This window comes from Diospyros lotus, chromosome 13 (genome assembly GCF_014633365.1).
Source record: "Diospyros lotus cultivar Yz01 chromosome 13, ASM1463336v1, whole genome shotgun sequence".
NCBI lineage: Eukaryota > Viridiplantae > Streptophyta > Magnoliopsida > Ericales > Ebenaceae > Diospyros > Diospyros lotus.
The window spans coordinates 12,097,416-12,125,328 of NC_068350.1; the positions used below are offsets into that span (position 1 = coordinate 12,097,416).

The window sequence follows — 27,913 nt, forward strand, 5'->3', positions numbered from 1 at the left end:
TGTTTCTATTAAAATAAAAATTTGTCTTTAATTGTTGCTAAATGAAAAAAAATAGTTAGATGAAATATTTTCTGTCTTTGAAGGCAAAATATTATTTTTGGTTATTTTCATATTTTTTTAATAGAAATGTAACTTTGTATGTTTTTATTTAAAGGATTAGTCTACTTTACTCGAGAGATACACAGACGTGTTTATCGAAATAAGTTAAAAAGATCAAAATACCCTCACCCACATTGCAAAATGTGTCATTGCTAACTACTCTCTCATCTTTCTTCCCATGGTCGCTGACGCAATCGTCGCTGCCTTCGCCTTATCGCTGTCGCCTCGCTACCATTGCCTTGCCTTACTGCCATTGGCTTGTTGATTGTCGCTACATCTTCGGTCGGTGAGATGAAGGCAACGGCGAGGTGACGGTTGCGTTGAAGGTCATGGGAAAAGAGAAGAGAGAGGAGTGGGAAGTGGCACATTTTGAAATTTTGTAATGTGGTCGAGGATATTTTGGTTTTTTTTATCTCATTTGATAAACACGTTTGTGCATCTCTTAGGAAAAGTAACATTGTTCATTTTTAAAATATTTTTAGATAAAGACGAGACTAGAGACAAAATTTATCTGTCTCTAAGCAAAAAATACGCAGAGACAAAAAATTCTAAAGACAACTTTTTTTTATTATTTTAATATTATTTTTGTGAGTAGAAACAAAATTTATTTTGTGTCGATTCAAAATATTAAATTTTTTGAATTGAGACGGAGTTAATGCAATTTTGTTTAAGAGATGCATTTAGAGTCGAAAATTTTCTACCTCTAAAATGCAAGTCCATCCCAGAGATGGTTGTAAAGAGTGAAGGAATTCTATCTCTACAAGAAATTTGGGTTTAAGATTGAATATTGTATTTTTTTCTTCATTTTGCACAAATCTTAGTCTTAATTTTCGCATTTTGTCTTCCTCGCCTTCATCTTATCGTTCGTCTCCCTCAGCGCCGGTAGCCTTCTCCATTGCCATCACCTTTGTGGCCGTTGCGTTTCTTTTCCATTATCGTCGGGTTCATCGATTTGCTCTTACCGTCACTATTATCGTCACTTGTATGCATCTATTTATATATTTTTGTTATATTTGTATATATATGAGCTTATATGCAAGTATATGTAGTGTATATGTGTGTTATGATGCATGAAAAATGCCCTAGGGTGTCATTTTAGCGTGTTCGAAATGTTTCATATATTAAAATGTCGAGAAACACTTAAAAAAAAATATATATTTTACAATTTTGGAAACGCATTAGGAAAATACCAGGTTAGAGGCGGAATGTTTTCCGTCTCTAACCAGCAATATTAATTCTGATTCGAGGGCTGCCCTCTGCGAACCCGTATCTCTCTCAGGTTTACCTTCGTTACAGTTTACAGTTACTCTGCATCTCTCTAGCCGTTCCCTTATCATCGTTCCCCCTTGCAGCCGGGTTGCTCGGTGCTCGGTGCCGCCGTTTCCGTGCAACACGAATCGTCGCTACCCCTTGCCGCCGTCGATTCACAAACACAAACCCCGATTGCTCGGTGCCGCCGTTGATTCAGCTTAAAGGGGTATGATTTCTGTTGTTTTTCTTTGTTTGTCTGTTCTTTGGTCTTATTTCTGGTGATCCTCGTATTGCTTCGTTTTGACTTGAAAGGGTCTGATTCCTGTCCGTAAGCTAATGATTTTTCTTTCATTGTGATAATTTGACTGTGTTGTTATAATCTTTCAGAGTGATGGGAACCTTTTCTTGCTAGGGTTGGTGATTCGTGTCACCCTAATTTTGAGGCTGCCCCTGTTTGATCAAATAAACTCATTCATAATTATTTCAAATTAAATTATTGTTGGTTTCCTTAATTTGAAAGTGAAATTTGTCTGGTGGCAGTTAAAGGGATGTGCTCACTCTCATTTCAACTCAATAGATGCTTAGCATTTAGAAGAGCTGACTTATCCATCCCAACCCACCAATTGCTATTCTTTTAGCGACTCTGTCATCTCCCTATATTCTCTGTTCGTCTTAATTGTACTGATTCAAGTTGCTAGGCTTTAGTCTGGGAATGAATTGAAGTGTGAACTTGGTTGATGTGTTGATTAAATGATATTGGACTTGGTTGATTTCCAAGAGACCATAGAGAAAGAGAATGATGAAGTAGAGGAACTTTTATAAATTGTATTATGTTTGATTATTTTATTTTATTTTTTCAAAAATTTATTGTTTGTTTTTAATAAGTCAATCATGGTTCATGGATGATAAAATTTATGTTTATGTTTGTTTGAATGTATTATGAAATTTATGTTTATTTTTAGATTGAATAGTTATTTTTTTTTTTATAATTTTCCGCGATATTTTGCATTGAGTATTAAAGATCTAGAAGGAAGAGATAGAGAGATCCCGGTTGGATCCCTTGCGCTAGGCTGCTAGTGACCGTTTAGTGGTTTTAATGGTGACTGTTAGTTGAGGGTATTTTAGGTATTGTTCTATTTTTAATTCCCTTGATGTAAACGTCCTATTGCCTATATATAGGGGGCTCGAGTTAGCACTTAGGGTATCATTTATTTTTTCAGAAAGCTCTCTGTTGTAAACGAGTAGAGTGCTGTGTGTTGAGAGGAAAGGCTTTGTGTCAAGAAAAGTTCTTTGTAATCTCAAAAGAGAACAATGTACTTGTGTGTGAGAGGAAGTGTGGGAACTCTTGTATCTGATTTCATTCATATTGGATTGCTCTCGATACTATTGGATATAGGATTGATTCTATTAGTTTGAACCAGGATAAATTCTCGGTGTTCTTCATGTGGTTTGATTGTTCTAACTCTATTTTTTACAATTCTTTACTTTATGTTTACATTGTGTGATTGTGTCGGTGAGTTAGAGTGTAAAGAGTGTTATATTTGTTGGCTTCTTGGGTGAATTAATAGACTGTCAGTGCTCCCAATTGTAACAAATTGGTATCAGAGCTGGGTCCCTCATCAAGAACCATCAAGAACCGATTAGAATTAACACATACTCGCATGAATGGCTTCTACAGCCTCTGACGCAGTGTGTAGCGTGAGTGTGAAGAAAACACTCCAAAATAAACCCTTAAAAGAACAAACTTCAATGGCCGAAGCTTGGCTTTCAAGAAGATGCAAAAACAAGACTATTTTGCTAAGAAAACCTAAATAAGTTGCTGAAATTGTATTGAGAAAACTTGATTACAACCCCTAACTTCTAGGTATATTTATAGTGTTTGGCTAATCTAAATCCATCTAATATTCGTAAATAAAATCCAACTAGAATCCTAATAAAAATAAAATCCTAATCAAATATGAAATAAAATGCTAAATCAAGTAGAAACATAAAATAGAATCTTAAATCAAGTAGAATTCTAAAATATATGAAGTATTAAAATACTATTTACTATTATTTCAGTGCTACTGTTCCAGCGCCATTGTTTCGATTTAGTTGGGTCAACCTTGGGCCGGGTCTTGATTGGTGACCGCATCAGCCTCTGCTGCACGGTATGATGCGGAGAAATTTGATGGCCACAATGATTTTGTCCTACGGCAGATGAAGATGAGGGCCTTATTGGGAAACCTAGGTTTAGAAGAAGCCTTAGAGGCTGAGAAGAAATGACCCAAAACCCTCACTGATGAACAGAAAAAGGAAATTAGTGAAAGGAGGAAGGAAATCAACAAGAAAGCCTTTAACACTCTAATTCTTTGGCTTGGAGACCAAAGTGTTGTGGGAGGTGTCAAATATGACAACCGGAGAGGACCTTTGGAATAGGCTAGAAACTCTCTATATGACCAAAACCCTCTATACCTGGTTGTATTTTAAAAACAAAGTTCTTTTCATTCAAGATGATTGAGGGTCAAAGGTTACAAGATCACATTGATAGTTTTAATAAATTGTGTTTAGATCTTAAGAACATTGATGTTAAATATGATGATGAGGATAAGGTTTTAGTTTTATTGCACTCACTTCCAAAATCATATGAGATTTTTGTAGACATCTTGAAGCATGGTAGAGATACGTTGACTCTAGATGATGTAATAGGGGCTTTGAACTTAAAAGAATTACAACATAAAGTAGAGGCTAAGAAGATTGCTGGAGATGTGTTAGCAATGAGATTTAGGATAGAAAAGAGAGACCCTAGACATAAAGGTAGGTCTCGGTCAAAGTTTATAAGTGGCAAGAAAATTGTTAAGTGTTTCCATTGCCATGAAGAAGGGCATATAATGAAGCATTGCCCGAATAGGAAGAAAGTTTTCCAAGATAAGTCTAGCCCCGAATTCTCAAACTCCATTTGTGAGTTTGATTATGATAGTGCCGATGCACTAGTGGTATCAAGTAAGGATGAGAAGGATGTGTGGGTGCTTGATTCGGGATGCTCATTTATGACTCCCCATAGAGAATGGTTGCAAAACTATAAGGATATTGGTGGAGGTAGAGTCCTTTTAGGAAACAACCATGAGTGTAGCATAACGGGAATTGGGGATATAAGACTTAGGATGCATGATGGTATAGTTAAAACCTTAACTGCTGTAAGGTATGTTCCTGATTTAAAAAGGAACCTAATATCCCTTGGAGAGTTAGATAAGAATGGCTATTCCTATAAGGGGGACGGTGGAGTTCTTAAGGTGTCAAGGGGGTCTCTAGTTTGCATGAAGGCTGTTCTTAAGAATGGCATTTATGTGCTGCAGGCAGCCACATTGTGTGGTGATGCAGCCTTAGGAGAAGCCAAGAGTTATGAACAGTCCAGTCTATGGCACTATAGGATGGCCCATATAAGTGCTCAAGGCCTTAAGGAGCTATCTAATCAGGGAATTTTAGGTGCTGGAAAATTTACAGCATTAGATAAATGTGATTCCTGTATCCTAGGAAAGTCTATTGAGGTTAAATTCCCTAGGAAAGATACCCACTCATCGAAAGTCCCATTGGATTATATCCATTCAGACCTATGGGGCCCTAGTCAATCCTTAACCCATGGAGGGGCAAGATATTTCTTATCCATAATAGATGATTTCTCTAGGATGGTTTGGGTGTATGTTCTAAAATCAAAAGATCAAACTTGTGAGGCTTTCAAAGCCTGGAAAATCATGATAGAGAATCAAATGGGTGAAGCAAGAGCTTCACAATGGAAAGAATGAAAACAAAGGTAGAAAAATACCTCAGGCGCACTTGAATTAAAATCAGGACAAATGATAAAAACCAACCACGTACATAATGAGGAGCTGACTTATATACTGTCAGCTCTCATAACATTCTAATACAACGCAAATACATAACACTTAACTTCCTACAACTAATTGCCTATAGTCAGCACACACACACAGTGCATCAATGCTACCACTAAGTAACAACAAAAACACTTAGACACCAATATCTTCAACATGCCCCCTCAAATGAGACTCCATACTCAACTGCTTGAAACCATTGTCTTGTGTGCTGGAACAATTGTACAGTGACCAGCAGGAGTCATTTGGAGTTGAAGTTTGTTACATAAAAACAAAAATTGATCCTTAGGCAACCCCTTGGTAAAAACGTCAGCAACTTGATGCTAAGAAGGAACATACTGAATTTCCACATCTCCACATTCAACCTTCTCTCGAACAAAATACACATCAACTTCAATGTGCTTGGTTCTGGAGTGAAATACAGGATTTTTGGCGATACACTTAGCAGCTAGGTTGTCACACCATAGAATGGGTGTAGAAGTAAAGGGATAACCCAACTCAGTCAGTAAGGACTTTAACCACAAGATCTCAGCAACACCTTGCGCCATAGCTCGATATTCCGTTTCACCAACAGAGTGAGCAACCACAATTTGTTTCTTTGAGCTCCAAACCAAGAGATTATTATTAAAGGTTGTCTCGAGTATATGGTATAAGAAGAAGATGATGGCAATAGCAGTGAATGATGGCAGTTCACTAGAGCTCCTTTTGAAGATTTTAGATAGAAGTTGTAACCCAAATTGTAATTAGTGGTAGTTGGGGGGTTAAATTGTAAATATCTAATAATATTCATTGGGATATCCACCCACTATTATAAATAGAGGGCAAGGGGTAGCAAATGGAGAGAGAGTTCTCATTTTTCTGTTTGTAACGAGTGTTGATTGTTTTTGAGAGAAATGCTAGGGCTGTTAGCTTCGTAATCTTGGGGGAAAACAATTGGGGCGCTCGGGAATAGAAGAGAGAGAAGGGCCACTACTGTACTGATCGATTTCTGGAAATAAAGACTACTCTCAGGAGGATCTTAGAGGCTGGATGTAGTGCCAATTCAATTGGCATAAACCAGGATAAAAGTTTGTCTTCTTATATGGTTTGAATGTTTTCTTTCTTGTTCTGTTCTTACTTAAATTCTGTTCTTTATTGATTGTTTTTGTTGTGGTGTGTTGGGCGGTGAGTTGTGAGTGTTTGGAAGGGTGTTTGATCATTTTCTTGGAGGGTTTTAAGGCTGCCAGTGTTCCCAATTTATAATAATTATCACCAGGAAAGGCACAGACGCCACTGGTGGACCGTTTGGTGACCTTGCAACCTACATGGTCAGCATCGGTATACACAAAGAGAGCCAAACTGGAAGAAGATGGAGTAAACTTCAGACCAAATCCAACTGTTCCCTTTAAATAGCGAAGTAACCGCTTACATGCAAGCCAATGTTGAACCTTTTGGATCAGCTAAGAACTGACTTAGCTTATTGACAGTAAAAGCTACATCTGGTCGTGTATATGTTAGATATTGAAGAGATCCAACAATTGTTCGATAGAGCACTGGATTAGGAAAGTCATCACTTTCAGTAGTTAGCGAACAACTTGGACTCATGGGAGTTTCACAAGGCTTACAATCAATCATGGCAACCTTCTTAAGTAAGTCCAACATATATTTGGATTGAGTCAAATAAATTCCAGTCGCATCCCTATGAGCCTCAAATCCGAGAAAATAGTTAACAAACCTAAGAGTCTTGAGGGAAAAATACGTGTCTAAATCCTTGATACATGCATGTAGAGCAGCTGTATCGGAGCCGGTTATGAGAATATCATCGACATATACCAGAACAAACAACACATACTTAGAATGCCTTTTTATGAACAATGAGGCATCGGAGACAACATGCACAAAACCCCAATCCTGCAAGGCAGTCCTCAACTTGTTGTACCAAGCTCGTGGAGCTTGTTTAAGGTCATAGAGAGACTTTTTCAGCCTGTACACATGTGAAGGAAAATCTTGACTAACAAACCCCTCAGGCTGCATCATATAAATAGCCTCTTGTAGATCTCCCTTGAGAAATACATTATTAATGTCAACCTATTGCACATCCCAGTCAAATTGAATAGCCAGAGAAAACAGAACCCTAATGGTAGGGGCTTTAACTACAGGGCTGAATGTCTTGGCATAATCAATGCTGGGTGTCACGACCCAAGGATCTTTACTGTCATTTTTTTAAAATTTTCTCAAATAGTAGTGTAACTAACAGGCTAGTGTGGCGTGAGGACTGTTATGCTTCACGTGCAGGTTGTTACCGCCCAATGCATGGCCTATAAAAGGCTTATAGGCGAGAGGATGGGGATTCATTCATGAAAATAACATTGAATTCTTTCCCTCTTAATTCTCCCTCCAAATTCTATCTCCCTTTCCCTCCCATATTTCTTTTCTCATTATCCATAAATATCGGAAATTCAAGTCTCGATCTAGAGGCTTGACAATTGGTATCAAAGCTGGTGGGCTTAGTGGACGATTATCGGAGGCGACTTGGATGACGGAATTTAGAATGGCTGAAGGAACGCAAACAAAGCAATTGGAGAATCGGATAGAAGCAATGGAGTTCGGGCTGACACAAACGTAGGAAGCAGTGACTCAGAACCGAGAGGAGGTTCGATCCATTAGAGAAGAATTGCGGAAGGACATGGTGACTTCTCGAGATGGAATGATGAGAGAATTAGCCCGACAAAGAGAATCATTGGAGCAGCGGATTAGCAGTGTGATCAACTTGCTGTCCGCGCTTCCTCAATTCAGGCTACCACTTGAATTTCCCCCTCGAACAGCACCAGAGACAGAAATGTCGGGATAAGGAATACTTCCTAGGCCCCCAGGAGCGAGGGAGGTTGATAATACACACACTGAGGAGACATGCGATCAGGTAAGGGATCTTAACTCCCCGAGAAGTAATCACAGACTCATACTGAGATTGTAGATACCTTTGTTTGAAGGATCCAAACCGAGATAGTGGATCCGGAGGTGTGAGAGATACTTCCAATTTTATAGCATTCCCGAGAACTAGCGAATCACGATAGCTTCGACTTACCTTAACGATGTAGCCGATTGTTGGTACCAAGGATGGTCGAGATCGAGAGGTATGGGGGCGAGGTGGATAGACTTCGCAGAAGAGATGTGTGTGAGGTTTGAGGAGAGGAACACAGCTGATGTAATTGATGAATTTAATAAGTTGAGGCATGAGGGAACTGTGACTGAGTACCAAGAAAAGTTTGAAGAATTGGGATCACTCATGTGGAGTGCGCAACCCACCTTAACCGACCAATACTTCGTGTCTAGCTTTATCAGCGGATTCAAAGAGAATTGAAATCAATGGTGAAGATGATGATGCTAGCTACGGTGAGGGAAGCGACAGAGAAGGCAAGGCTTTAAGAACTAACGCTTGAAGCAATTTTCAAAAAAAACAAGTCCATGACGAAGTTACCCACTATGGGGGGTCCCTTCATCGAAGGTAATTCAAAGGGGATGGTGCCTGTAGTCACCTCAGGGGGATAAAAAGGGGGATACAACACGGGACCCAACAGGACCACCACTCTAGACCAAAGGAGGATGATGGGATTATGTTTCAGGTGCAACGAGAAGTATAGCCCAGGGCATTAGTGTAGGAGACAATTGTTCAAGATGGAAGGTGGCAATGGGAATGAAGAAGAAGAGCTGGATAAGGAGGAAGAAGCAGACGAGAAGAAAGAGGAACAACCACCAGAAGTACTGGAGGAAGAACAAGCACCAGAAGGTGGGGAGATCTCTTTCCACGCATTGAAAGGGGAACCAATGGGGAAGATCATTAAAGTCAAGGACCAGCGGGGAAAAAAGAAACTCATGGTACTAATAGACAGTGGAAGTATCCATAGCTTCCTCAATGAAGCGACAACCAAGGAACTGGGATGTAAGTTGACCCACACCAACCCCTTATTAGTAACTGTAGCCAACGAACATAAGATTTATAGCCACTGTAAGTGTGCAGGGTTCACCTAGATGATGCAGGGTAACGAGTTCAAGGTGGACATGAGGGTCTTAGAGTTGGGTGGCTGTGATATTGTGCTAGGGGTGGATTGGATGAAGACAGTTAGCCCCCTAACCTTCGATTTCAACAAGCTAGAAGTCATACTAGAAATGGGCGGCAAACGGTTGACGTTGGTGGGAAGTTTGGAATAAGGGGAGTGCAAAATGATCAAGGGAGACAAGCTATAGAAGCTGTTGACAAAGAAAGGGGGACAAATATCTCAATTGTACTCGATCCATGCCATCGAGAGAGATGAAGCAAATCAAACAGATGCGTACCTACCCGACAGGAAGGGAATGTCCTGCGCCACTCCCCAACAGGTAACTACTTTAGATAGCTTGCATGTACTAACGGAAAACTTTAAGGACCTTTTCCAAGAACCTAACTCCCTACCTCCGCAAAGGCCTTTGGATCATGCCATAATCCTTAAACCTCAAACTACTCCCGTAAATATTAGAGCCTATCGATACTCTCCTACACGAAAGGCAGAGATCGAAAAACAGATCTCTAGCATGTTAGCCACCTCATTTATACAGCCTAGCCAAAGTTTTTTCGCATCTCCTGTTTTATTAGTTAAAAAGAAGGATGAGACTTGGAGGTTTTGCATAGACTATTGCCAACTCAACTCACATATCATCAAAAACAAGTTTCCCATTCCCCTCATTGATGATCTTCTAGACGAGCTGACCGAGGCCAAAGTATTTTCTAAGTTGGACCTGAGATCCGGATACCATCAGATCCGGATGAAACTAGCAGACATCCCAAAAATTGCATTTCGCACTCACCAAGGCCTCTATGAATTTGTTGTAATGCCCTTTGGGCTCACCAATGCCCCAGCTACATTCCAAGCCCTGATGAACTAGATATTCACTCCCAATTTATGAAAATTTATTCTAGTCTTCTTTGACGACATCCTTATTTACAGCCTAAACATGGACTAACACCTATCCCACCTTAAAACAACATTTGAGGTCCTTAGAGCTAACCAATTGTATGTCAAGCTATCTAAATGTATTTTTGCCAAAGATGAGGTAAGCTACTTAGGGCATATCATTTCAGGAGGAGGAGTCAAAACCGATCCCAGCAAGGTCACAACAATAGTGGAGTGGCCTAGACCTCGGACAGTGAGGGACTTAAGGGGATTCTTGGGATTAACGGGTTACTACCGCAAGTTCATTAGGCACTATGGCTTGATCAACAGACCTTTGATGGACTTGCTCAAGAAGGATGGATTCGGTTGGAACCCCCAAGTAGAAGCAACATTCTTAAATCTAAAGAATGCTATGACACAAGCTCCTATATTGGCCCTACCAGACTTCAACAAACAATTCGTGGTGGAGACTGATGCGTGTGAAAAAGGGGTTGGGGCTGTATTAACGCAAGAAGGGAGGCCTATTGCATACATAAGTCAAGTTTTGGGGCTTAAGCACCAGGGGTGGAGCGTATATGACAAAGAGCTGCTGGCAATATTGAAGGCGGTGGATAAATGGAGACACTATCTAGAGAGCAACCCATTTGTGATCAAGACAGATCACGAGAGCCTAAGATTTCTGTCCCAACAGAGGCTGCAATCACAGTTACTTAGGAAGGGGGTGTCTAAACTAATGGGATTGGATTACACCATCCTCTATCGGAAGGGTAAAGAAAATATAGTTGCTAACGCGCTATCTCGAAGGGATAAGAGTGAAAATGAGGGTCACTGTTATAGCATCACTGCAGTAGTACCAGAATGGGTAAAGGAGGTGGAGTAGAGTTATGAAAATATAGTGTAGCCTCTCCTAACCAAATTGGCGGTGCAAACAAGGGAAGAAAAGGGTTACTCCCTATCTAATGGCCTCCTCAGGTTTCAAGGGCGCCTAGTGATAGGGGACGACAAGGAGTTGAAGACAAAGATTCTGAAATCTCTACACTGTTCGCCAATAGGGGGACACTCAGGTATCCGGGCTACCTACCACAAAATAAGACAATTATTCTTTTGGCCGAAGCAAAAACAGGATGATGTAGATTTTGTACTAGCATGTGAAATATGTTAGCGGTGCAAACATGAGCAAGTTCCTTACCCGGCCCTACTACAACCTTTGGGAGTACCAAAGCAAGCATGGGAAGATATCTCCATTGATTTTGTGGAAGGCCTACCTAAGTCTGAAGGTAAGGATGTAATTTTAGTGATAGTAGACAGATTGACGAAGTTTGGGCATTTTCTCAGCCTCACGCACCCCTTATCGGCACAAGAAGTGGCTCGAGTGTTCCTTGATTCAGTGGTCAAACTGTATGGGGTCTCAAAGACCATTGTGTCCGACGGGGATAGGATCTTTACTAGCTATTTTTGGTGGGAACTTTTTAAGAATTTGGGAGTCGGATTGCACCTATCAGCAGCCTACCATCCCTAATCCGATGGTTAGACGGAGAGGGTGAATTAGTGCTTAGAAACCTATTTGAGGTGCATGTGCTTCACCAAACCAAGGAGCTGGAATAGATGGTTACCACTGGCCCAATGGTGGTATAACTCTTGTTTCCACAGCGCCATCAAAAGAAGCCCTTTCGAAGCAATGTTTGGTTACAAGCCACCTTTAGTACCAGCTATAGCAAGCGGGTCATCCAATCTGTCCATGGTGGAGCACTACTTACAACAGAGGCAAGAAATTCTAACTATCCTAAAAAGAGAGCTAACTAATGCCTAAAAAAGAATGAAAAGGCTACAGACAGGAGGAGGAGTGATAGAGAATTTGAAGTGGGGGACAAGGTGTTTTTGAAAGTGAAAAGTTTTTGCAATAGCCTTTCACGACCACACCAATATCCAAGCTCAATCCCAAATACTTCGGGCCCTATGTCATAGAAGCTAAAGTCGGAAAAGTGGCTTACAAGTTGCAATTACCAGAAGGAATACAGGTGCACCCCATATTCCATGTGTCTCTACTTAAGAAGTCCATCGAACCCAGAGCACCACAAGCCCTCAGCTACCTGAAATCTAAGATGAACTGGAAGAGCAGCGAGAGCCCCGAGCTATTCTAGACTAGAGGGTGGTTTACCAAGGCACAGTTCCCCTCATTCAAGTCTTGGTTCGATGGTCACACCTGCAGCTAGACCATACTACCTGGGAATACCTCCCAGAGTTACTGAAGAAGTTTCCCAGAACGGCAACCCTGCTTTGAAGACTTCTTGAGGACAAGAATGCTGCTGAAGGGGAGGGGAGTGTCACGACCCAAGGGTCTTTACTGTCATGTTTTTAAATTTTTGCAAGTACCAGTGTAACTAACAGGCTAGTGTGGCGTGAGGACTATTATGCCTCACGTGCAAATTGTTACCGCCCAATGCATGGCCTATAAAAGGCTTATAGGCGAGAGGATGGGAATTCATTCACGAAAATAACATTGAATTCTTTCCCTCTTAATTCTCCCTTCATATTCTATCTCCCTTTCCCTCCCATATTTCTTTTCTCGTTACCCATAAACATCGGAAATTCAAGTCTCGATCCAGAGGCTTGACACCAGGAGTTTGTAGAAATCCTTTTGCAACAAGCCTAACCTTATACTTAAGAATAGACCCATCAGGCTTGTATTTAACCTGGAAAATCCATTTACAAGAGATCAAGTTCATATCAGAGGAATGGGGAACAAGTTCTTATGTATTATTACGTTGAAGAGCAGAATATTTCTCTTTCATAGCTTGAGCCCAATTGGAGTCTAAAAGAGCTTCTCGAACAGTATTAGGTTCTAGGGAGCTCAGTAGGACATGTGGAGAAGAAATAGTTAGTTGTTTGGCCTTGGAACGAGTGACCATTGGATGAATAGACAAAGTTGGGGCAGGTTTAGGCTGGAGTTGTTTAGGAGTAGAACTGGAAGGGGAACTGGAAGGTGAACTAAAATGAGAAAGGGAAGGCTGAGAAAGGGAGGGCTGTTCAGAAGTAGGAGATGAAGTAGAACTAGCAGCAAGACAAATAGAGGAAGGAATAGGTGCTACTTGAGGAGCTGAACAGGAAGGAACAAAAGAATGTTTGAAATTAAGAACATCAGTTGACAAACTAGAAGATGATAATTGTGGGGATAATGAATTTGATGAAATTGAACCTGGAAACAACTGAGGATAAGGAAACTCATCAGGATTGAAAATGACATGACCTGTTACATACACTCGACCCGAAGAATCCATGCATTTGTACGCAACATGCACATGGCTGTAACCTAGAAGCACACATTTAGTGGAATGGAAATTAAATTTGTGCTCGCTGTAAGGACGGAGATAAGGGAAGCAAGCACAATCGAAAGGTTGCAACTGAAGATAGTTGGGGAATTTGTGATAGAGTTTTTCAAATGGACTTTGAAACTGTAAAGGTGTAGCTGGCAACAAAACAAATTAATAGTGAAGACAGCTGTTTGAAAAGCTTCAACCCAAAACTTTAGAGGCATTTTGGCATGAGATAAGAGGGTTAAGCCCATTTCAGCAATATGCCTTTGTTTCCTTTCGGCAACACCATTTTGCTGGTGTGTATAGGGATAGGAAAATCTAGGTTGAATACCACAAGAAGCAAGATATGGCAGTAATGCTTTAAATTCCCCCCCCCCCCCCCCCCCAATTGTTTGTATGTAGAGCACGGAGTTTAGAATTATATTGTAGCTCAACAAATTTATGAAAGGTCTTGAAGACATTTAAAGTGTCAGATTTTTGTCTAATAGGATATAACCGTGTGTAACGAGTAAAAGTATCCACAAAAACTATATAGTATCGATACTCCTCAGTTGCCAGAACTAGGGATGGACCCCACAAATCTGAATAAACTATCTCTAGAGGATGCTTTGCTGTGATTTGACAAGTAGCAAAAGGAAGTTGATGCAGTTTACCCAATTTATAGGAATCACAAAAGGACAAATTAATAGAGTTACATGAAACATTTATTTTGTTGAGAACGTGTTTCAATACATGTAAAGAAAGATGACCTAACCTATCATGCCACTGTTTGCAAACTCTATTGTTATTACAAGATGACTGTGTGCTAGATGAGGACAAAGTTTGTCTGTTACAACAATTAATAGGACAGTTTGAAACAAATGTGGTAGGAGACCTCTTGGAGGTAACAACAGAACAATTGCTGATTGTAGAAGAAGAAACATCTCGAGGTTGAGCACGAGCAAGTGCTGGAGCAAGTTGATAAAGACCATCTTTAAGCACCTCTCGAAATAACACCTGACCCGTTTCCTTATCCTTGATCAAACAAAAGGTGGAGTGAAATTCAGCAATGACATTATTTTCATTAGTAAGTTGAGACCCACTAATGAGATTTTTCTTCATTTTAGGCACATGTAAGACATTTGGCAATGAAAGAATTGAAATAGGAGTTGTATGAGTAAGCATTTGACTAAGACCGACATTTGAGATTGGAAGAGTCTTACCATTACCAACAGCTACCTTATTTGTCCCATTGTAAGGAGAGTGAAGAGAAAGATTGTTTAAGCTTGAAGTGATGTGGTTTGTAGCATCTGAATCTACACACCAAGATGAATCACCAAACTGATTAGAATGAGGATAAAGCTGAGAGCACTGAGAGCTAGAGTCAAAAGGTTGTGACACATGTCCATAGGAAGTCCCAGACTGAAACTCTAAATCAGTCAAGTAACCTCTGTTAGACTCCTGAGAAGAAGCTATGAAAGCCTGAGAATCGGACTGAGATGTTCCGCCACCTTCTTTACCAAACGAATTAAAACTTCGTTGGAAATTTCTGTCAAATCTATGATAGCAGCGATCAACAAAGTGGTCTAGTTTGCCACACAATTGGCAATAAAACCGTTTGCCTGAGGATTTGCCTCGACCTCGATTATTTCCGCCTCTGTAATTACCTCCTCGAAATCTAGTGGAATTCCTACCTCCTCTGGTTGTTTGAGATGCAAAATTCATTGACATCGTAGCATTCTCAAAATTATTTACAGTAGATACGTGAGAGACAATCTTAGCTGACAACCTCTACTTGTGCATCAACAGAAGATACTGCACCTTATCTATGTTAATCTCATCCATTTGATAAGTGATCAGACCTATGACATTATCATAGTCATCACATAATCCATTCAATATTACCATTAGCAAGTCCTTGTCACTAATAGGATCACCAATAGCAGTTAAGGAATGTCCTATAGTCTTAATTTTCAAAAGATAATCATTCACTGACAGATCATTCTTCTTGACAGATCTAAGTTGTTGTTTAAGTTGGAATGAACGAGCAATGGTTTGTTGTGAATACAAATTCTCGAGGAAGGACCATACCTCTAATGCACTTTCACAGTGTATTACCTGACCTAGGACTTCCTTGTCAATCCTTGAGAATAACCAGCCTAATAGAAGCTGATCAGATCGGATCCAGCCAAGATAATCCAGATTAACAGCCTGTTGTTCTTCTTGATTGGAGTACAGATACTTAGGCAGTGGAGCAGTTTTGTCAACGAACTGCATCAGATCGAACGCACGAATAGTAGCCATGATCTGTGCCGATAATTACTGGAATCGAGTTTCGTTGGAACGAAACTAAAGGCCTTTGCTATTGTCGTAAAGTTCGACTGAATAGCAACAGACAAGGTAGAAGCTAAGTGAGGAGGATTGGATGAGATTGAATCGCGCGACGCCATTGACGTGAGTCTTTGGCTCTGATACTATGAAGCGAGAGCTTCACAATGGAAAGACTGAAAACAAAGGTAGAAAAATACCTCAGGCGCACTTGAATTAAAATCAGGACAAATGAAAAAAACCAATCATGTACATAATGAGGAGCTGACTTATATACTGTCAGCTCTCATACCATTCTAATACAGCGCAAGTACATAACACTTAACTTCCTACAACTAATTGCCAACAATCAGCACACAGAGTGCATCAATGCTACCACTAAGTCACAACAAAAACACTTAAGACACCAATATCTTCAACAATGGGTAGGAAAATAAAGATCATTAGAACCGATAATGGTCTAGAGTTTTGTAATAAAGACTTGTCCCAAATGTGTGGTGATGATGGTATTCTAAGGTACCTAACAGCCCCTGGAAACCCTAGGCAAAATGGCTTGGCCGAGAGGATGAATAGGACCCTCTTAGGGAGGGTGAGGTGCATGCTAATACATGCTGGGCTGCCTAAGGCATTTTGGGGAGAGGCTATAACAACAGCCGCATATGTAATTAATGATCCCCATTGGCAGCTATAGGGTTTAAAACACCCTATGAGATGTGGGAAGGCCATAAACCAAGCCTTGAACATATGAAGGTATTTGGTTATACTGCATATGCTCATATGAAGCAAGGCAAGTTAGAGCCCAGGGCCAAACATTGCTTATTTATAGTCTATCCAACAGGGGTTAAGTGTTATAAGCTCTGGTGTTTAGAGGAGGATATGCCAAGGACTATAGTTAGTAGGGATGTGATCTTTAAGGAAAACTCTTTCTTGGAAAGTAATAAGATAGGGGATGAAAAGGGAAAATCAAGAGAAGCTGTTCAGAAACAGCTTGTTCATGATGCTGCAAAGGTTGGGTTGGATGCAGCAAATGGCAGCCAGGATGCTGCCAGCAGTAGTCATGATGCTGCTAGTGGCAGCCATGACTTGGATGCTGCTGCTTATGACAGTCCAATGGACTTAGCAGCAGGCCAGCATAGTGCTGGCTCAAGATCCTCTAGTTCTGATTACTTCCAGCCATCAGAAGATGATGATTCTTCTAGTTTTTATGGCAATCAGCACCGTGATAGTGCTGGTTCATCAAGTTCAGGTGGTATCCCTAGTATTGATAGGTATAATGTAGCTAGAGATAGGCAAAGGAGAGTGGTTAGACCTCCATCGAGGTATGGATACTTTGATTTAGTGGCATATGCACCGTTGAGTGCATTAGAAGTAGCTGGAGAGGAGCCTCTCTCTTATGAAGAGGCTGTAAAATCAAAAGACTCAAATAAATGGCTTGCAGCCATGGAATCCGAAATGGAATCCCTAAGCTGTAAATGGTTGTATAAGATCAAGGAAGGGGCAGAGAGTGAATCAAAACCTAGGTATAAAGCTAGGTTAGTAGCAAGAGGCTTCGCCCAAGTGGAAGGGGTGGACTTTAATGAAGTGTTCTCACTATGGTGTTTATAGAAGTAGCTGGAGAGGACCAACATATGGTGTTTATAGATCTAGAAAATGCCTATGATAGGGTCCCTAGAGAAGTATTATGGAGGGTTTTAAAGAAGAAATGAGTTCGAATAGCCTATATACAAGTCCTTAAGGACATGTATCATGGTGCAGAGACAAGGGTCAGAACATGCGGAGGGGATACTGAATCGTTTAAAATTACAATAGGATTGCATCAAGGTTCTGCACTAAGTCTATACTTATTTGCTTTAGTAATGGATGAACTCACTAAAGATATTCAGACAGAGGTGCCATGGTGTATGCTTTTTGCAGACGATATAGTGTTGGTGGATGAAACAAAAGAAGGAGTGAACACTAAGCTTGAGTTATGGAGAAACAATTTAGAATCTAAGGGATTTAAATTAAGCAGAAAGAAAACAAAATATATGGAATGTAAATTTAGTAAGAATGCAAGAGTGGATGATGTTATAATAAAATTGAAAGACCAAATCTTACAAAGAAAAGATTATTTTAGATATTTGGGATCAGTGATTCAAAAAGATGGAGAAATTCACGAGGATGTCACACATAGAATTAAGTCAGGTTGGCTAAAATGGAGAAATGCATCGGGGGTGTTATGTGATGGTAAAATCCCATTAAAACTGAAAGGAAAATTCTATAGGACAGCTATAAGACCAGTTTTGTTGTACGGCTCAAAATGTTGGGCAGTCAAATACTAGCATGAGCAAAAGACGAGCGTAACGGAGATGAGGATGTTAAGATGGATGTGTAGCCATACAAAAAAAGATAAAATTAGAAATGAAGTTATTCTTAATAAGGTAGGAGTAGCGCCAATAGAGGAGAAGATGAGAGAGACTAGACTAAGATGGTTTGGTCATGTGAAAAGGAGACCAAAAGATGCTCTTGTGAGGAGAATGGATGAAATGGAACAATTAGTCAAAAAAAGAGGTAGAGGCAGATCTAAGAAGACTTTGGGAGAAACATTAAAGTTTGATATGAAGTGTATGGACATCAATGAAGATATGACAAAAGACAGAAATACATGAAAGTCTAGAATTCATGTAGCCGACCCCACATAGTGGAATAAAGGCTGGATATGTTGTTGTTGTTGTTGTTGTTTGCCCACTTAGACCTAAGCCTAGAGCGGATGGATGTGACCACTGCTTTCCTCCGTGGCGAATTAGAAGAGGATATTCTAATGGAGCAGCCTAGAGGATTTGAGATTAGGGGTAAGAAGGAGCAAGCATGCTTGTTGAAAAAAATCCTTATATGGACTTAAGCAGTCCCCTTGATAGTGGTACAAGAAATTCGACACATTCATGTTAAGCCAAGGGTTCAAGAGGAGTGATTTCGATAGCTACGTTTATTATAGGCATATTTCATCTAAGATCTCCATATATCTCCTCCTTTATGTAGATGACATATTGATTGCAAGCCAATCACATGTGGAAGTCCGAAGTTTAAAGCTGAAGTTGAAATCAACCTTTGAAATGAAGGAGTTAGGAGAGGCTAGGAAGATTTTAGGAATTGAAATCTCTAGAAATAGGCAGCTAAGGAAGGTCCAGCTATCACAAAAGTCCTATCTTGATAAGCTCATTAGGAAGTTCCATATGCTTGAGGCAAAGGAAGTCAATGTTCCTTTTCTTTAGCATTTTAAGTTGTCCCACATGCAATCACTGAGTGATGAAGAGAGCATGAGAGAGATGAAGAAGATTCCCTATTCAAGTGTTGTAGGTAGTCTTATGTATTACATGGTGTGTACTAGGGCGGATTTAGCCCATGCTATGAGTGTTGCTAGCAGGTTCATGGCTAATCTGGGAAAAAACCATTGGACAACCGTTAAGTGGATATTTAGGTATCTAAAAGGAACAATCAATATGGCATTAGTTCATGGTGGATCTAGTTTAGATGAAGAGCCTAACATTCTAGGGTTCATTGACATTGATTATGCAACGGATATAGATAAGAGGAGATCTTCTACAGGATATGTGTTCAAGCTATGAAACTCAACCATTAGCTAGAAAACCAATTTACAATCTGTAGTGGGTCTCTTCACCACTGAGACTGAGTATATAGCTGTTACTGAAGCTATAAAAGAGGCCTTATGGTTGAAAGGTATAGTAGGTGAACTCTTAGGAAAAGATATTAAGGCTACTCTAATGGGTGATAGCCAAAGTGCTATACACTTAGCTAAGAATCAAGCTCATCATGAGAGAACTAAGCATATTGATGTGAGGTACCACTTTATTAGAGAGATCCTTGAAAGAAAGGAAGTGGATCTAATTAAGCTGGTTGGTGAGGATAATGCAGCCGGTATATTCACTATGGCAGTACCTATGGCTAAATTACACCATTGTCTAAGACTATTGCAAGTTACTTGTTGTAAATGTATGATCATTTTCTGTTTTGCAGGTTAAATGAAGAGCAATTGATGAAATCAGCTTTTGGATGATACTAATGCAAAATGGTGGAGAATTGTGATGTTTTGCATTGAGTATTAAAGATCTAGATGGAAGAGATAGAGAGATCCCGGTCGGATCCCTTGCGGTAGGCCGTTAGTGATCATTTAGTGGTTTTAACGGTGACTGTTAGTTAAGGGTATTTTAGGTATTGTTATATTTTTAATTCTCTTGATGTAACCGTCCTATTGCCTATATATAGGGGGCTCTAGTTAGCGCTTAGGGTATCATTCATTTTTCCAGAAAGCTCTCTGTTGTAAACGAGTAGAGTGCTGTGTGTTGAGAGGAAAGGCTGTGTGTTGAGAGGAAAGGCTGTGTCAAGAAAAGTTCTTTGTAATCTCATGAGAGAACAGTTTACTCGTGTGTGAGAGGAAGTGTGGGAACTCTTGTATCTGATTTCATTCATATTGGATTGCTCTCAATACTGCTGGATGTATGATTGATTCTATTAGTTTGAACCAGGATAAATTCTTGATGCTTTTCATGTGGATTGATTGTTCTAACTCTATTCTTTACAATTCTTTACTTTCTGTTTACATTGTGTGATTGTGCCGGTGAGTGAGAGTGTAAAGAGTGTTATATTTGTTGGCTTCTTGGGTGAATTAATAGACTACCAGTGTTCCCAATTGTAACATTTTCTATATTAAAAATTATATTTACAAAAGGTCCCTATATTTTTTTTATATATACATTTCCCCTGCATTTCCGTTTTCTACTTTTTTGAAAAATGCCGTTTTCTTGTTTCCATTTCGTATTGTATTCGTTTCTCATTTCCGTTTCTATTCAACCTGGTATGTGTGTACATTTTTTTTCTTTCAAGTATATGTAGTGTTTATGTGTATGTACCTATTTATGTATGTGTGCGACTGTGTATATATGCACATGTATGTATTATATATAGTGTGTTTTAGCCTTTTAGGCATCTCTTATTAGTTCAAAGAAGAAGAGAAAGATGATAAATTGGAGATTAACTGTTGCAACAGTGTTTTAGGCATCTTTTATTTTAATTGCTAAGAGAGGTTAATGCCCGATATATCTAGCATACTTGTATGCATGTAATTTGAAATGAAGCTTGTTAGTCAATGGAGAATTTTCTAGGAAGTCCTTTTGTATTTTTGTTCAGGTTTACTTGGTTCATTCATGGGACTTATGAAAGGTTATAGGAGTGCAAGAGAAGATTTGAAATGTCTATTATGTGGATGAGGCCTCTTTATATTCTAAGAGAAGATTTACAATGTCTGTTATGACAGTTATGTAGCTGAGGTCTCTTCATATACCAACACTAATTGGAGACTTGCAGGGAGCTATAATCTATGACGTCATGAAGGAGACACAAGGCTCAAAGGGCTACCATGATAAAATAAACAAGCACACTTATTTACGTGTATTACTAATTTCACATTCAACTAATTGTACGTCTTACGCAATGGGACTGAACTCCAATTTTCAAACTGTCGTCCTTTCAAGCCTACTAGCATTGGATAAAATTTTCTTTCTGTCTTTCCCTCAACACTTTTAGGGTTGAATGTAATTATCTTTATTAGAGTCTGTCCCAAGCCCGAGTAGAGGAGGGGGGTTGTGTTATTACTCACATGAATTCCCATCCTCATACATCTTAGCCTTTTATATAGTCTCTTCCCTTCGGCTAACAACCTAAATGAGGGGTACAATTGACAATGCAACAACTAACTAATACAGTTGGCTAATGCCTTATCCACCACAAATTTCAGAATTGCCCTTGGATCGTGACTGACTGTTGTTCATGTTGGCACATGGTAGCAAAGGATGCTTGTGACAGTTATTATTTTCGTTTCATGTTGGTGCATGGTAACAAGGTTCTGTGAGCGTCATGAGTTAGTGATGTTGAACATACAATTATATTATTGGTCTAAATCAAAACTAGCAACATTCCACAAGGTCTATGAATTTTTTCTCCGATTGGAGAAAATGAATTAGTGCACTGCCTGCATGTTCTCCAGAGTTGCTGTTCTATTAACGACCCCTTTTATGAGTCTTACTTGGGTGCATCACATTGCTGCTTTAGCAGAGTAGATAGGCTAGGCTAGTAGCCAATGAACTGTTTTGCATTTTTTTTTTAGGTTAGATCTTCTCTCTTTTAGTCATTAAAAAAAGTTTGAGGAATTCTGCTTTGAGAATCTAGGCGAAAGCATTGTCCTCACAGTCAGTTTGTAACACACTAGAAGTAGTTTGTTAGATATGATTGTTGTTGTTAGGGTAAAAATCTCTTGTTAATGAACTAGTATTCCATTCTGTTTCATTCATTCAATGTAGTGCTCATTCTTCTGTAGGAAAGGGAATAATTGACTCCTTGCTTGGTTGAAGACTTGAAGCTGACTTTTTGTGTTAGCACAGAGCAAAGAAGGAACTGATTTTGTGAAGATGCTTCAGATCCGGCTCAGAAGGACTCCATCCACAGAAGCTGGCACTGGGGCAAAGTCCGTGCCAGTGGACACTGTGAATGTTGCATGTCCAGACCACCTTGTCCTTGCAGATCTTCCTGTAGCCAAGGGCCTTGGTTCAGCAACTACTGCTTCACTTGTTAAGACTGTAGGTCGCAGGTCTCGCCGCCAGCTTGGTGAAAGGGTTCATTTTTGTGTTCGCTGTGATTTTCCAATTGCCATATACGGTCGCCTGGTAGGTGCTGTAATTCTTCCACTACGTACCCCAATCTTCATTTAGCTTTGAATTTTTTTCTTCTAAAACTTAAGGCCCCATTTGGCATTGGGTTTACATGCTCATTGAGTTGAGTTCAATGCTGAACACGATAAACTAGCTCTTCAGCTCAACGCAATAGTTAGGTGCATTAGAGGGCCCGAACTCAACTTGAATATTTTGGTACATAAGGTGAGTTCAAATGTTTTACTAAACAATTATAATTGAAACTCAACTCAATTTGACCAATTTACCAAATAGTTTTATGTAATCAAAGTTACCTCACCTCAACCCACTCACTTTACCTCAATCCCAAACGGGGACTAGTATATTTTTGGTGTTATTTAAAGGAGTTTAATTGAATGATTTTAGAATCATTTTTATTTTGTGACTAGATAAGTTTCACAGTTTGCTGCCCTAATATTCTCTATAAAGATGTATTGTATAAAAACCAATTGAGGGATAAATTAAATTCCTGTATTATCCTCATGCGGCAGCACTTGATCATGCTCTTTGGAACAATAAACAAAATTGAACTTGAGGCTGCCCACAGATACAACTTGACCTGGTACAGAAGATGTTTCAACTACATGTAACCTGGAGAGAAATCGTTAACTGACTTGTGATATATTCCCCATACTCATAACCAACCACACCTAAATTTTCTGTGGAATGCATAATCCCACGTCTAATTGTCCTGTGTCTACATTTTTTGTTTTGGATATTTTCATTATTTTTTGGGCAATATGCATTCACCTGGAATTTAGATGAAGACATTTTATGGTCCTTCGTTCATTTTTTTTTGGATACTGAATATGCTGCTGTTTCACTGTTTGTATGCATCGTGTACTCTTTTCTGTTGTGTTCTTGGAATTTTGAGAAATATTTTTGTGAGCTATGATTTCTTTTTTGATTTTTGGTTTGTCCATTCAATTATGTTCTGCATTCCCTTTAGTACTGGTAAAGAAGGTTACAATCCTATGCCAATCATTGAGTAGTTTAAATTATACTTGATCCCCAGACTTTGCCAGTACATGACTAGGGGAAAACTATTTATAATCTCCTGAATGTACTTTTACTTTGAAAATGCTTCCCGTTTCATGTCTTTTTTTATTTATAACTACTTTATTTTACTATTTATGCATTAAAAAGTTACTGTTCTTGCAGAGCCCTTGTGACCATGCCTTCTGTCTTGATTGTGCAAGGAGTGATTCCATCTGCTATCTGTAAGGCATCATTGATTACTTTTGATGTCATTTTCATATATGTTATTTTTTACAGGAGAATTTATTTTGCATCCCTTCCAGATTCAAGATTTCTTTTGCTGTATGATTGCTTTCTCATGGTGATTTATATTGCAGCTTACTACTTTCAGTCTCCACTTAATGCTCACTAGCTACTTGTTGTTTTCAATTACCAATATGTTGGAACATTTTTTTCATTTTGTCAAGGGATTTTAAGAAATAACTTTATAATTTCATGAGAGGGTGCTAAAAAAAAAAACCAGAAAGCTACTCATGGAATCATATAGAAGATCCTTTATTTATAGGATTTTTTTATATTATCTTATCTAAGTTAATGTCTCTCATCCAGTGACATTACCTGAGATAAGATATATGTTAACAATGCCAAAGAGAAATGGGGTTACAACCTCCATTTAACACATCTTTTATCTCACGTAATGAACCATTATAGCATTCTGATAAAATTTTCCTTTTTGCTATAAAGAAATTTTAAGATTGCATAAACTGTTGGATGCGATTCTCAATGTTAGCCATCCTGTTTTGGTTCTATTAGTTACAACCACCATATTATTCTCCATTCTTTTTGAACATTGATCCAAGACATTGAAATTGATATTTTTAAAGGATAACTTGATCTCTCAAGTCTTACAATAACATCACCTACACTTTTTTTTTTTATTGAACGTTCAACATACTCAATTTTTTACATGCTTAATATAAAACCTTTGGATTCTAAGGTGTTCTTCCATAATTCAAGTTATTATACATGCCTTTTTGTTTTTGGCTCTCATTCATCAAGACAATATTGTATGCAAATAACATACACCAAGGCACTACTTAGATGCTTTATGATTCATTTGCAAGCACAAAGAGGTAAGGGCTCAATGCAGATTCTTGATGTAATCCAATTGTATTTGAAAAAACCTCGGTATCTCCTATACAAGTTCTAACTTTCATTTCTGCTTGATTATACATATTCTTAATAGCCTATATACAAGCAATTGAAATTCATTTCTTTTCCAACTCCTTCTACAAGACTTCCTCATAGGCTTTTTTCGAGCCTATCAATACCATATGCAAAACCTTTTGTTTATCTCTAGACTTTTCTATTAGGCATCTCAATAAGTAGGTAGCTTCCATTATTGAGTTGCCAATTGTACAACAAATTGATTTTTAGAGACCTTTGTTTCTCTCCTTTTAACATTACTCAATTAACCTCCCCCAAAGTTTTATAGTGGCTCATTGCCTGATCTCTTTATAATTTTTTCAACTTTAAACATCTCTTTTATTCTTACAAATATGTAATAGAGTATTCTTCCTCCATTTATCCGGCATCCTTTTTGATGTAAGGATCTCATTAAATAATTTTGTCAAACAAAAAATTTTCTCCTTTCATGCATTTATATGCTTCTATTGGAATATTATCTTGTCCATCTGTTTTACTTTTCTTCTTTTTTTTTTAATGCTTGTTTTCTTTCATCTGGAAAAATACATAACACTTGTTTGTAGTTTATAAAACATGTAATTCCTATGTTCAATAATAGATTTGAGAAATATGTTTATAAAACATGTAATTCCTATGTTCTTTGTAGTTTCTAATATTCCCTACATAACACTTGTTTCTCTACATTCATTTATAGATTTGAGAAATACACGTCCCCTCTCACCTTGATCGCTCTCTCTTTTACTATTACATTTTGATTTGTCTTTTTATGCATTTCACTTGACTCAAATCCTTTGTTTTTCTTTCTTTTGCTTTAGCCAGCGCTCCAGGTTTTCTTCTTTAAGGATGTATGTAAAGTCTTGTAGTAACTTCTTCATTCCACTCCTAAAACTCTTTTCCTATGGAGCTTTTCTTTCAGACTCAGCTAGAGCATTTTTATTTTTTTTCCCTTGAAAATACCTTGTTTTTCACTTTTTAAATCCCATCTGATTCCTGGGTTTCATTTTTGTATCATTTTTCCTTTTCCATATTTGATAATGGGCTTTAGGGATCATAAAGGCTATGCTGAGTGGTAGGAAGCCAGCATAACTCATTGAAGACCAAAAACAAAATGCTCCAAAATCCCGTACCATTATGTAGTGCCCAAAAAGGGGGAAAAAAAAATCAAAATGGATGCAGCTAGTACGATATGTGGGTGAGTTGGCTGAAAGCATTCATATCTATGTTTTTATGTACGTAATGTTAAAGGTTTCTTTCTTTATATTTTTGTTTTCTATTTCAATCTTCTTTCTAATTTCTTGTGGTCCAACAGCTATTTCTCTCCAAGTTTTGCTGGACACGTAGGCATGACCTTGAAAACCTGGAACTTTACAAAAGAGTTACTTTAGAAGTTTAGATCTGGCATCCATTTTGTTGGTGCCAATTCAGTTTTCTATGAACAATCATAATCAATGCCTATAGATAGGGTCCTGAGAGGGCTGGAAGGTTGGACTTGGGTTGTCAGATTAGTAGAGGTTAATGAATTCGCAATAAGATAAAAGTTTGTTTGTTTTTTTACTGAAATGTACTGAAGTTAAATTTTATTGTACTCTTATGATAAGGATTCAAATTGTTGCTTCTGCATGAATCTTTTGATGCCAGAACCCTGATACCCTTTAACACTTTCAGTACTACTATATATTTTACCAAGTCATGAAAAACTGGAATGCCTTATCAAACCATAGTTGCATATCCGACTCAGTTATTAAACTAACTACACACTACACAGCCACCTTCTACAATTTTAAATTGCACTGGCATGCATGAGAAACTGTTTGGTCAACAATCTAAATGATTGTTTATTGTTTATCCTGTTACACAGCTGTGATGAACGCGTGCAGAAGATTCAGACAATCAAAATGATGGAAGGGATCTACATCTGTGCTGCTCCTCATTGTCTCAAGTCTTTTTTGAAGAAGATTGAATTTGAATCTCACATTCAAGAAACACATGCAGACCTTCTTCAACCAAATGCAACTAAAGAAGAGGGGAATGAATCAGAGGCTGTAAGTGCCAAACAGTTGACAGCTTCAGAGTCCACTGCTCGAGCTCCCCCTAGGCCAGTTTTTTCTCCGAATTCAAGTTCCCAGGCTCATGATCGTGAAGAGAAAGCTCGTCATCCACAATCTAGGGACCACCAACCTCCCAGGCAAAATTTTCAGCCAAACCTGCCGCCTGCACCATTTTTTGGACAAATTCAAAATCATCCATCAGAACCACAACCGGACAACTTCCCCCAAGGTATTGAGAGGCCTGGTTCCCAGAGAATGCAGCAAGAATCTGGTCAATCACTGGACAACCAGCAAGGAATTCGGTGTGAGACCCCATTCCCTGATTACCCTCCTATGCATCAGCCACTTAATTTTGCAGTGCCAGTTAATTCAAATCCAGTTTTGGCTCCTCCACCATTCAGTTATCCTCCTTTTGCACCAGAGGGAGCTCTTCCATTTTATGGTGCATCTTATGAGATGGCACGGCCAGATTCAGTACCAGAAGTTGGATCAGAGCAAGGATCAGTTTTGGGTTTCCCACCAGCCCCGGCAAGCGCTGCTAGTTTTCCAGAGGGTTTTGCTCGGCCATGGAATATGGGACCAGCTGGTTTGCCCTTCGAACCCAGCAATCAAGGCGCTACTGATAGTTTTGCAAACATGGCAGATCCCCAGAGGCCTACTGCATTCTTCCAAGGTGATTATGGGCGCAATATGGGAGTTGTGCCTCCAAATTTACCTCTACCTTATTTGGCAAACCAGGTGATGGAACCGGTGCAGGCTATGGACCCTAGGGATGCCAAAGGTGTATTGGCACCGCAGCCTTTGCCGTTTCCTCCACCTCCACCACCCCCACCACCTCATATGTCGTACAAACGAGATGCGACGTCGCATTCAGGTGACATGGGTGGTCACGATGGACGAGGTTTTGGCTACGAGAAGCATGATAGCTATGGAAGTAGCCAGGATTAGGGAAGCTGTTTGTTTGTTTTTTGCTATCTGTTTGGAACACGTGCTGCTGCATCAGCGGCAGTTTGTCATATTTGTCTGCATTTGGTGTTTTCACTAAAAGGCACATTTTCTCCCTTTTCTCCTGTTTGTGCCTCTACTTGATTTGTACACTGCTTGACGTTTGCATGAACACCGAGCTAGGCACGGGCAAACATGCAAGTAGAGAATGGGATGAACTCTCTTTTCCAAGTCGGAGTTCTGTGTTCT

General features: G+C 39.2%; 1 protein-coding gene across 2 annotated transcripts; it reads left to right on the forward strand.

Annotated features, from left to right (window-relative positions):
• The first annotated feature begins 1,354 nt into the window (after window positions 1–1,354).
• Window positions 1,355–27,898, forward strand: LOC127788808 (E3 ubiquitin-protein ligase HAKAI homolog). Of its 2 annotated transcripts, none has more exons than XM_052317437.1 (4): window positions 1,355–1,576; window positions 22,118–22,463; window positions 23,649–23,707; window positions 26,530–27,898. In XM_052317437.1, the coding sequence occupies exons 2-4, from the start codon at window positions 22,209–22,211 to the stop codon at window positions 27,665–27,667; spliced, it is 1,452 nt and encodes a 483-aa protein (XP_052173397.1). In that variant the 5' UTR covers window positions 1,355–1,576; window positions 22,118–22,208; the 3' UTR covers window positions 27,668–27,898. The 2 variants fall into 2 exon arrangements, with proteins under 2 accessions (XP_052173397.1, XP_052173398.1); XM_052317438.1 differs by having other exon boundaries at window positions 22,182–22,463.
• The last annotated feature ends 15 nt before the right edge of the window (window positions 27,899–27,913 follow it).

Coding starts and splice junctions, on each gene's coding strand:
- LOC127788808 (XM_052317437.1), top strand. CDS start 22,209: ATGCTTCAGATCCGGCTCAGAAGGACTCCATCCACAGAAGCTGGCACT. Junction 22,464..23,648: donor TTGCCATATACGGTCGCCTG/GTAGGTGCTGTA, acceptor CTGTTCTTGCAG/AGCCCTTGTGACCATGCCTT. Junction 23,708..26,529: donor AGTGATTCCATCTGCTATCT/GTAAGGCATCAT, acceptor CCTGTTACACAG/CTGTGATGAACGCGTGCAGA.